This window comes from Corapipo altera, unplaced genomic scaffold, assembly GCF_003945725.1.
Source record: "Corapipo altera isolate COAL_440 unplaced genomic scaffold, ASM394572v1 1, whole genome shotgun sequence".
Lineage (NCBI taxonomy): Eukaryota > Metazoa > Chordata > Aves > Passeriformes > Pipridae > Corapipo > Corapipo altera.
Window position 1 is genome coordinate 43,109,477 of NW_020884873.1, and position 12,258 is coordinate 43,121,734.

The 12,258-nt window shown below is 37.6% G+C and overlaps 1 protein-coding gene across 3 annotated transcripts in view; it reads left to right on the forward strand.

The window, feature by feature from the left end:
• The window catches only part of ST7 (suppression of tumorigenicity 7), a 142,833-nt gene that overhangs the window by 97,071 nt on the left and 33,504 nt on the right, over positions 1-12,258 (forward strand). For all 3 annotated transcript variants that reach the window (XM_027660608.1, XM_027660624.1, XM_027660615.1), the window contains exon 8: positions 667-764. In XM_027660608.1, coding sequence (XP_027516409.1) covers positions 667-764 — 98 coding nt within the window. The remainder of the gene's footprint in view (positions 1-666; positions 765-12,258) is intronic.

Below are 12,258 nucleotides of genomic sequence, written 5' to 3' on the forward strand. Positions count from 1 at the left end.
GTTTCTGTCATCTTTACTGTTAGGGCGTCTTCTAGCACACGGGACTGTCATATCTGAAACATGTTTATTTGCCATCTGTAATTAGTGGTGTGGGGAATTTGAAGATGATAATTAGGTAACAAGTAAAGGCTGTGAACAGAAAGTTCAGCATGTACTACTTTTCTTCTAATCATTAAGAAAAAGACTGTTGGAGTATAAGGATTTGCTTTGCTATTTCTCCTTATTAACAAGTATGTTTGTAAAAACTTTTAAAAAAGACATTTTCATCAATGCCCATGTCTTTACCATGTGTATGAATTGGTAAGTGTGACCACAGAGTTTTGTACCAGTGTTAACCTCATAGGAGTTCTCCTTGCCTCACTTGAGAACTTGATGGTCTGTACCCTATAGTGCTTTCTGTACCTTCAGATCTGCTTATATTTCACAGGTGTAAGGCCAACCCAAGAGTTCTTATTTATCACACTGTATATCTGGAATCATTCCACTGATTTCAGTGCTGTTATGCCACATCTAAATCATCAGAATTTGGTAATTTTTTATTAAATTCTCATTAAAATATTGATGGTAGTGAATAAGAAAAAAATGGCAAGAAAACTGTGTTTTGTGTTGGAATAGTAAATGAACCTTTGTTTTATCTTAATGCTTTTTCTTTTTCCTTTTTTACAGGAAGGGACACCAATGTGTTAGTATATATTAAAAGGAGGCTGGCAATGTGTGCAAGGAAGCTGGGAAGGACCAGGGAAGCAGTGAAAATGATGAGAGATGTGAGTTTGGATTTCTTTCACGTGTGATATTTAGATAATAGTAGCATAGAAATGATACACATTTTCTTACAAGTTAGGAGCCATTCCTGCTGCATTCAGCACTGCTGATAGTTATTTTGTATGTGTAATGTACATAAAGATTAAGTTAAGAGATCGTTTATTTATAAGGTTATGAAAGCAACCTAAAATACCAGATGGATGGTTACCCATACACACTGAATTTCCCATCCTGGTACATGTGCAGTGGAGGGCAGTATTTAATTATTTGATCATGAAGTTAGTAATATTTTTTTCTGAAGCATGTGGTGAATGCTTCTTATTTAATAAGCACATCTTGAGTATTCTGTTTTCTCCTTGCAAAGCTGCAGTTTGGCTCTGTGCATTGTTTGTGTCACACTTTTCAGACATGAGGACAGTGTTATTTATTCATGCAAAACCTATCACTAAATGTAATTAATCTATAATGAACTGAACTCCCTTAGAGATAGGGGTTGACTGTATCCCAGTTTTGTAGGCAGGGGAGCTATCAATGGTAGTCGTAAGTCAATAAGCTACAAAACTACAAATTTGAAACACCAAACAGTAGCTATTTTGGAGATGCCAGAAGGGGCAGCTGTCTGCATTAGGCACTGTATATGTTTCAGATATGTAAAATGCTCAAGTTTAGAGGTAGCTGTGAATGCCCAGCAGTTCTTCAAGTGAGATCCCCTGGATGCAGATTAGGAACGTAATTCTTTGAGGAGATGGCTTGCATCACCCAAGGTATCAAGTCTGTGATAGAAGGAGGAATGGAGCCCTAGAGCTCTGGGCAAATGATGCTAAAACTGTTTCCTGTGTTTCTTAAGCTTTATATTCCAGCTCCTGCAAAAGTCAAGTAGAGATGAATCCAGCAAGAGTTCTGTAGGTTAGGCTGAACGAGTTAAATTTCAAATGCACAAAATGAAATCCCAGACCAGAATGAAGCACCTGCAAAATGTGCTTTAGGCAGCTCAGATGAACGATCCAGACACCTGCCTAGTGAAAAAGGAAATTCTTATTGCGAGTCAGTGGGAATTTTAATGTAAATGGCAAGTGACTTTCTCTGGAGCTGAGGCACTTGCATCAGTGGCAATAGGGCGAGTATGTCCGCCAGCTTGGAATCTGGTACCACCATCTTCTCCTGGAACTGGACCACTTATGAGTATTTTTTGAAAACACTGAGCAGGGTTCATCATAGTAATGCAGGTCCTCATCCTGAATAATCTACCAGATGAGGAGTAGCTTTGTTTCCTTACTCTCACTGGGGTTTTTCAAGCACACAACTCTTGATCTCCAGAATCACTAGAATTTGAGACTGAGGTGTTGATAAAGGATTTGTCAAAAAAACAGCTGTTATATAGCTAGGAGAGTGAGAAAGAGGTATAAGGAAGAAAGACCTGGGTTTGCAGTCTTCTGGTCAGTTGAGGGAATGTTGATTTCAAAAACATAGTTTTCAGTCCAGCCAGCTCCACTGATTTTTCATGAATTTTGTTACACAGACAGCCTGGGACAAATACTGAAATGTTTTGGGGACAAACATTGGAATTCCAAGTTCTAGCATTAATATACAAGAAAGATAAAATTTTGAATTTCATATTCAGCTGACATACATTGTAATTATGGGAAATTCCAGAGCTTACTATGAGCTGCTGAATGTGTTCTCTGATTTATAGATAGGGCTGTGTGAAACAGATACTCTGTGAAGCTTTCTTCTGCTGATGTCAATATGTATGGATAGTTGTGTGTGCAGGACACTGGATTCACAGACTTGGGTGGTCTCTCTAGTCCTAGGTTTCTTATGCAAAGTGAGAACCAGAGAACTTTGATTATAATGAATGACTTACTCTGTCGCTAGAGAGAAAATCATCTGAAATCGATAAGCAAAATAGAAAATTGTGGATGTTAAGTACAACGTGGATCTCAAAAGGCAACAATAACAGGGAGACCCTAAGTGTCCTTAGACACTTGAAGGACCGAAAACACTCCTGTACAGGAATGTTATACTAAAATTAAAGGACTGGATGCAAGACGAAGCAGGTATAAAGATAGAATTTCAGCTTCTGGAGCTTCAACTCAGATTAATGCATTCTGTGTTTTTCCACATACGGACACCAAGCCAAATCCTCAGAACTGAATTTAGATGCCACTAGAGCTTTTCATTTTAAGCAGCAGAACTGAGAATTATCAAGTCTCTAGGTGAAATATAAAACCAGCAGTATCTCTAGGTCACAGCTACAGTACACTGGGAGCAAGAGGGGTGTCAAGTCAGCTTTGCAGATGCTTTTCTTAGACTGGTTTGGAGCTACTTTTTTCTGATGAATGCACATCCTCCTTTTCGTCATAGAAGACATAAATAATAAATTTATGAAGAGCTTTGAAGAACATGAACCTGTCATTGAAGGTTTCAATGTGATTGATGAGGGAGGAGATGAATTTATTCATCTGAAAAAGAATATGAAGAATATGTTGGCTGGGGACTGCTGAATCTAGCATCAGGGGACAGAGGGCGGAGGCCCTGTTTGTGTTTGAAAGATTGAAAACAGGTTTCTCAAGACATGGAACATGATGGAAATGAAGTGTTAAGAGGTTCATGACACCATCTGGGAAATATGATTGGGATGTAGTGAGTCTTTGCCACTTTGAAAAAAATAAAACATTTGAGAATGTTTAATTCATTGCATATATGAGGCCATCTTGAGGACATTACTGATTGATTAGATTGTCTTACTTGGATTTTTTGTGAGAAAAGACTGAAATCCTGCTTAAAACACCTTAGTGGAATGAAAATGAGTTGTTGGTGACTTAAGATTTTGATTTTATGGTTATATACACTGCTGATAGGAAAATCATAATCTTTAATATTCTTTTGAAGGTAGTAAAAACCACGTTTTTTAAAAAACTGATTAAAAAAACTTTAAAATCAAGGGTGCTTTAATTTAAAAACATGGGTAGGAATTTCTGTTGCTTCTGTGATTGATTTTGAGGTAGTATTTTTTTGCTGGCTTTTTTACTTGGATGTAATTCATTTAGTTGAGTTGAATTAGTGAGAATTACAAACCTGTCATTTCCATGGAAACATGTAATGGAATCATACATAGGTGTCACTTTTGCTTGTATTTCTGATGATAATTATTTACTACATTTTGCTATAGAAACCAGCAGCTGTCACTATTTGTATATATTGAGTTAACTTGTGATCTCATTTTGATTAGTGTATTGTTGGAATAAGTCCATTGTGGTCAACAGAGTTATTCCAGTTTTATTCTTGTTTATACAGAGCGTGAGGCAACTAGATTGCTTTTACTGTCCCAGAGGAGAAAGTCTACAGTGCTGGTTGTTTTATTTGTTGTGCTGATTATGTTACGAGGATTTGAACTAGTCTGTTCTAAATGATATTGGAAAATTTAGTATGTGCAGAGGCGAACGGCTGTAATGGTGGCTGTGGGGAATCTTTTGTATCCCTTCGTGTTGAATCTTCATTGTGGACAATGTTACAAGCCAGGCAGCTACATGGTGATGAGCAAGGGTAGTCTTTTGTGCCAGCTGCTTTCTGTCTGCTCTTTTCAGATTCCCTCACCATTGCAATGGAAGAAAACAGAAATGTGCTGGGTTTGTGTTTTGTGTTTTTCATTGATTGAAAACAGAGAGGATGTGCAGGGTATGCAAAGGCACTTCTCTCTGTGCTTCGTGGGCAGCTGGATCAGTGACTGCACCACTGAATTCAGGAGCAGACCGACGCAGTTACTTCTCTTAACTGGGTCAATGGAACATCCAGGCGAAAATGTACCATGCAAGAAAGTGAATTGTCAAGTTAATTGGAGCTTCTTGGGATTGTTCTGGAGAACATTTGCCCTGTGGAATAAGCTTTAACTGAAGGGTGATGTATGTTTATGAAAGGGAAGGTTTGCTAGCGGACAAAGCAAACGGAAGCTCGTAATTGCTTCCTCCTTCAGAGAGAAGATGAAAGAAACTCATTCTAGAGTGTATTTATCTCGTAACCCATGGCCCTGTGCTCCCTTGAAGACTGCTTTGTATTCTTCATAAGTATGTATTTCTGAGACACAGTGAAGTTGCAATTTGCTCTATGCAGCTTTGTTTATAAGTGAGTGAAGTTTAGGGAGAGAAGAGGATCTCCAGGTCTTTCCTGGAGAAGGATGGAAACAAAACCACTGTTTAAGGGTCAGAAAAATGCATTTTATATGTGGGATCAGTCATATCTGCTGAGAAATTACTCTTCAGATTCTGATAAAGGACCTAGAAGTCTACTTATTTCTGAGAACCTTGTTGAAGGTATTTCAGTTGGATGTGTTTATGTGTTTGTCTTGGTGCCCACCTGCAGTCTCTAAATGTGTATTTTATGCCACAGAAGACACCTAAGCAGCTTGTATTGTTAGAGTGTTGCATGCTTATCAATGGACTGCATGATAAGTTCTTTAAACACTCAAGCTTAACTTAAAATGGTTTAAGAGGTTATGTCACTTGAAGGCTTTGAAAGGGTACTCAATCACACTAAATCAGTTTTAATGATACGGGTAGGTTGGGTTTTTATGACCAGTAGTATTAGTGATTTTTGCTGGGATGATGGTTCTGCAAATCTAGCATACTTTCTTGGCAACCTCTTTTGCTAGGCTTTGAATAAGGATTTCTGTTCAATATTCTGTTGAAGTCTGTATTCTTGTGTTTGCACTGCTGATTTCCTCTTGAGTAGTGCAAATACATAGCCAGGAGTGTTCTGCACATTGAATTATGAAGCTGTATGAAATAAGGAGAGTACTAATTGCTAATAAAGATGTCGTGATCCCTAGCAACTTAACAACACAATTCCTGCAGCTGCTTGCATTGACAGCTACTGTCTGTCTCTCCCAAATGCTTCTGGGCTTGAGGCAAGGATTAGTGAGTCAGATGCTTTGGCTTGTTTTACACAGGTCAGGTTAGTCAGACTACTCTGCCTTGAATGGGATTCTAGCTTTACTAACATCTATAGCGGTTGTTTTAAGTACCATTTATTACCATTTAATAAAATTTATAAATATTTATAAAAATATTTATTTAGTACCATGTATAAAAGGGAAAGTACTTCTTAGTTAAATGAGACCAAGAGTTATCTCACAGATATTAGAAGAGTGCCATTCTTGTGAATGGTGACATTTGCCCGTCTTTACCAGTCTTCAGTTAATTCTTGTTCTGACACAGAAGCACTGCAATAATAATAGCAAGTGATAAATGCTGATTTTAACATTTTCTTATGTCTTTGTATTCAAATGTGGTTTGTTTTGTCAGATTCACGTAGTATGGCAAGTGGGAAAGGCAGGTTGGAACATCTCTCATTTCAATGGGCTCTAAAACAAAATGGAGACTTCTGTGATTCCCCTGACGGTGTTTATCCCTTCCTTTTTTCTGCACGTGACTTAGACCCCTCACTTTTATTCATGACTGTGATTCTGTGCAAAACTGATAAGCTAGAAATTTGGTGACTACAACCTAAACTGCTAATAATGTTTCTTATATAAATTATTGGTTTCCAGCATTGGGATTCTGTTAAGCTAGAATATGGTCACATAGTCTTGGTAGGAGCCCTGGTAACTTGGACTCCTTTTTGTCCACCATCTTGCATCACTCCATGTTCAGAGGGTTTGTATTGTCCTTTAATTATGGTCTTCCATCTCTCTGGAATGTCCTAGCTCATTTTTGAGGTGCTAGATAGTTTCCTCACTTTAATTTCATTTAAAAATCCACTTCTAAAAATATGTCAGTTTCTGCAAAAAGTACTTTGAGATGATTTTTCAAGGGCTAATTCTGCTTCTGTCTACTGCTTTTGCCACCTCTTAGTAGCCACTTTTACTTTCAGGGAGAATTAGATGTAGTAAGTATGAATTTTCATGAACAGGTTGATTCTAGTTGAAGGTGTCCCTGCCCACAGCAAGGGGGTTGGAACAAGATGATCTTTCATGTCCTTTCTAGCCCAAACCATTCTATGAGGCAAATAAAGGAATTTTTTTGAACAGGACTATGAGTAATGACTTTATTTTCATGCTTTGTAAAATTACTAATATTTGATGTAACTAACAATTATAATTTAGCACTGTTATTAGTTTTATATGATGTGATTGTTTAGTACTAAATGTAGATCTGGAACAACTTGTACTCTTCTGGGTTCATACCACATCTGCCTTTAAAATTCTCTTTATTCCTGAAATACAAACATTTTTACAACATAGTCTAAATTACAGCATTTTCATAATTACATTCCTTAAAGAACTCAAGTCATACTGTGATAGTTTTCTCTAGGCCTTCCTAAAGACCAGCGTGTAACCAGGAAGGAACTAGGAAGGTGACCACGGAAGTATTCCATGCTATTCCTTTACGTAATCCTCTAATTAAGAGAGAACATAAAGGCTGTGTGTTGTAGCATGTTTCCTTAGAGTTTGCATGTTTAGTAAGATATTTTTCACTCTATTGACTCATTGTTAATCCTACATTGAAGAGAAGTCATGTTACCTTTGAATATTTTGGAGCACTTGGTCTAAATTCAAATTTAAAACTGAATGTTGGCAGATTATAAACCCGTGCCATCCCACAGTTAGTGTAAACTTGATCTGGGTCTCTTTTCTGACACTCTGAAGATGTTATATTTCCTGAATTCCAGATATGGATGAAAATATGGGGGATCCTACCGCTAATCATTTGCAAGCTTCAAAACATATCTGACAGATTTGGCTTCTTAGCTCTTAACCTCTCTGAGCTGTGAAAGAGTAACTGTGGAGCTGCTTCCAAACAAAACAGTGATTATTTGCCAAAAGGAATGCAGCACTTAGAGAAAGTAATGAATTGACAGAATCCTACTGTTGCTATAATTAAGCAGAACTTTAATTCAGATAGGTCCTTTGCATTTCGGATCATTTTCCAACTCAGAGAGCTGTGAGAGGGTCTGTTTGCATCACATGAATCCCACTCACAGTGAGACTGTGCTTGAATGAGTTTGACTCCTAGGACCAGGAGTTAGACTAATTTTTAAGCATCTGTTAACAGGGCCTTTTTGTGTGCTAGCCTTAGGCTGCTGACAATGTTTCTTCCCTTCTGTCCTTGCCAGGTGAGCTGGCCAGGAGAAGAACTAAAGATTGGTGTATCTTATTAGACATCAGAGGGTCAACATGGAGTAAGGTTGCAAATGCCTGAAGCCCAGAATGAGCTTCAGTTGGAGCTTAGACATCTGAAAGGTCAGCTGTAGCCAATGAAGCCCACAGAAATGGAGGTTTCTGTTTTTCTGCTCAGAAATGGCTTGGAGTTTTGCCTTTTCTACCTTGTTCAGTTAACAGTTCTTGGAGATTACAGGTCATATATCAGAAACCAGTTTTTGCAAAGCAGTTGGGAAAACGACAGTGCTATCCATACTGTGTGCTTGATTCTTCAGTGGTGGTGGACAGGTTTTTCCATTTTAGATACCCACTGCAGGAACATATACATAGGAATCAAGGTTGTAACAGTTTCACTGGTTGCATTGAATTTCCTTTGTTTGCTTGATGTTTTTTCATTTTAAGATGAATTCATTTTCCCTTTTTATAAATGCATTCAGTTGAATACATTGACTGTAAATGTTTTTGTTTGTTTGTTGAGAAGATATGAGTACAAGCAGCAGTGAATGATTGCATGCACTGCCTGTAAAATATGTGGCCATGCATACAGCCATAATGCAAACAGAGCATAGATATGTCAACACCGGGTTATATATAAGATCATTCATTTATCCGCCTTTGTATTCCCTTGAGTCCTGGGGTCTAGTTGTAGGCATAAGCTGCAGGTTTAAGCAGTTTTCTACACAAATAACGTTTCTTTGCTAATTGGTGCATGATATTAATGTCATTACAAGGAGAATAACAGATGCAGCAGTTAAAGCTACATTCCTTCAAAATGTTAAAAAAATTAGATCTTAATGAGAAAATCCTGGTGACTGAGATAGACAGGCAAGGCAGTCTTCTTCATTAAGCTGTCCTTAGGGAGATAAAACTTGTTCCTCATCTAGTAAATCAGATGTGGATTTTCTTCTACCATAAAGCATTTCCTGTGATGATCATAGTTTCATATCCATCACAAAATTGTTGAACCTACACCCTGCAATGTAAATTGAGGTGAGTCTGGGAATACAGAGCTCCCAGAACTAGTCTTAAGATATCCAGACTTATTTCCAGAATTTTTCTGCAAACTTATACTCCAAAAATATTATTTATCTAAAAAATTAAAACTTAATAATTAACTGCAAAAGCTACCGTTTCTGTATATTTGTAGTATACCTAATGAATCTTTCAAAGAAAAGCAGTTCTACTTTCTACGCCTGTATGTATTTCCCCCCAAAACGTGCAGAGCAATTAGAACAAAATATGTACTATCCCAGCCCCAGATCTGAATTCCGTCACTAGAGAGTATTTTGATACAAGTTTGAAGTAAAATCCTTGTGAACATAGATTTGGTATGCTGTGTTCAATAGCTGTTTGAATATCCTTACGTTGTAAGGAGGGAATACGATCATAGCCATGTGGTGTGTGTTTTCATGTGGTATGAACATGAGCTTAGCTCAGTGGGGCTCTTCTCTTTAATACCAGCTGAGAAACCAACTAACTGCAATTTTACAACGGCATTTTTAGTTCTAATTAGTGTTTAAAACGCTGCAGTGGCTCTGGTGAGAAATCTTGAGTTCTGAATTCGATGGCTGCTCTCTTGAATTCTAAAGGTGTAGAGAAAGATGATAACAGAGCCTTTGTCTTTTCTTCAAGAGTGATGCTTGCCACTCAAATGAAAGCATTTGTCAGGTTACAATAAAAACCTAAAGATAATTAAAATTGATAAGCCAAATGATTTGGCAGATACTGGTCTGTAACTTTGCAGAAAATAAATGCAGAGGGTTGTCTGTGCCTCTTAAACTGGAGACCAGATTAGAGCTCAGTGCTGTGTGGGTCTGGAGAATGGAGGGTGTGTTTTTTATCTTGTGTTTGGGGATAGCGTGCCCATCTTTACATCTCTGTGTGGAGTATGAGCCAGTTCCCTCTCCATCTGCTAGGGAGGGGAGGGGAGCAAACTCACAGTCTGCTCTCCGTAGCTCCTCAGCATGACGCAGTATATGACCTGCCCTGACTATTCACCAGACCTGTGGGGCAATTTTTTCTTCCCCAGTGTTTGCTTTCACTATGAGGCCTAAAAGATGGTGTGTCATAATACTCCTTCGTCCAAGTGGCTTTACTTTCTGGCAAGTTTCTCAGAAACCAAATTTTTACTGTGACTGGAAATTATTTGCAGTGAAAACTATATACTCTACATCCAGAGGTGACAGAGAAATGAGTTCATGCCTTCTTTTCTTTCTTTTAATAGCAAACGTGCTCTCATTTATGCACAGTCAGTGTTCAAACAGCTGAGTGGCCACTTAGAGGTGTTTTATTTTTGAGGCTACAATATCAACTGAGTTCATTATTACTGGGTTGGACTTCTTAACATTTGACTTTTCCCAGATGAAACCTTTTTTAACACTTATCAGTTTGAAGGCCTGGCAGTCCAGACAATTACCTTTATTCTGCTACTGTCTGAGACAGGGTTTATCACTCTGACAGAACGTAATTAAAATAGAAAAAAACCGAAAGGTTAGTGAGTGATGTCAGTGAGAGACAGAGAACCAGAGTAAGAGCTTTTACTGGCTAGAGTACATCTGTAACTAGCTGCAGCTCTTCCCTTTTCTTCAGTGATGGAGGGAATGTTATTCTGCCAGCTGTTATTCTCAATGAGCAGGGATAATCCTTCTCAGTCCCCTAGAGGGGTTTCTTTGCAAGATGTTCATTCTAAAATTCTCATATTTGCATAGAGCCAGATTCTGTCATGCTCTTTCCTGCCAAATAGTAGCTTCCTCTCTTAAAAATCGAATAGTTAGTAAGGACAAGAATGAAGACAAGTAGACTCTGTGATGGGTCTTTAACTGATGAATCCAACTATGTGGATTTTCACCTGTGCTTATTTTTGTTCATGAACAATGACTTAAACTTTTTATTTTATTCTCAAATCCTTCCATTTAACCTAGGTGAGCATCAAGGTCTGTGGTCTCTTGGTGTTTGGTTTTTTTTTTAGTGGAGGAGAAAAGTCTGCAAACTATGCTGTTTTGTTTATGTTGTTTTTCACAGGTTTAGCTCCTACCAGTGAAACTAAGAGCTTTATGGTCATCCCCATGCCATTAACATGAAAAGTTCAGCGCTTTCTTTCAGCTGCTATCACAGTGATCCTGATTCTCACCAGAAATTTATATCATCAGTTAAACAAAATACTGCCATCCTTGCCTTTTATATTTTAATAATCCTCAAACTGCAGCAAAGTCATTGCCATCCAGACAGACAAATTTAGAGTCTTAATTCTCAAGGTCAGAATATTTCTTACATTAGCTTATGCCAGATCATTTCACAAGGAAGAAGTTCTCTGTACTTTGCTTCTCTGTTTACCTGTTGAGGTCTCTTTTGTAACAGTGAAGAAATTCTACTGCATTACCTGTTTCTCATCTTCTGAAGTTCTTGGTGAATTTTTGCCTCTCATGTTTCAATCCTGGTTTACTTTTTGCTTATGTTACCTGTTTGTGAGATTAAGATTTGCTGGTTCTCATCAGTTTCTCTATTTACATCTTGAAAGGTAGATTTAGTAAGTGACAGAGTTTTCAGATCTAGCTTGTTATTTTCAAATAGAGCAAGGCTTAGCTTGAATAATTTTCTTTACTTGGTTTTTTATAGCATTTCTGTTGTCATAAACCATATCAGAGAGATAGTAAATGATAGTGTTTCCCTGCAGGTTCCTGAAGAACAGTGGTAATATCAGCTATCCTAGTTCTACACTGTCTGGGACCTTTTTTTGCTGAATGTACATCATGTAGGCAGTTAAACAACCATAGAGAGGACACAAGGAAGCAAGAATCTTTTAACACTTCAGTTCTTTAGAGAATCACTCTGACAATAAAAATATTGTTTTGTCCATTCTGCAGTGAAAAATGTGGATGCTTGTTATAAGTGTGACTTCAAAAACAAGATGCGATAAAATATCGGCGTCAGTCATTTGAATCTATGCAGATATTAAAACTGAGAATATCTAAAAACAAATCCATGGTATCTCTCTAAGGCTTGGTTCGTAAAAAAAAGGCACTTACATCTGAAAGTATTAGATTATTTTAAGTACACATTTCATTCAGTTTGTCATACAAGATGAAGTCCTCAGTTATTGTGTTAGATTTGTATAAACTTCACCTTTCCTATTGTTGCTGCCTTTCCTTTCTTCCTTCCTTCCTTCCTTCCTTCCTTCCTTCCTTCCTTCCTTCCTTCCTTTCTTCCTTTCTTCCTTTCTTCCTTTCTTCCTTTCTTCCTTTCTTTCTTCCTTTCTTTCCTTTCTTTCTTTCCTTTCTTTATTTCCTTTCTTTCTTCCTTTCTTTCCTTTCTTTCCTTTCTTTCCTTTCTTTCCTTTCTTT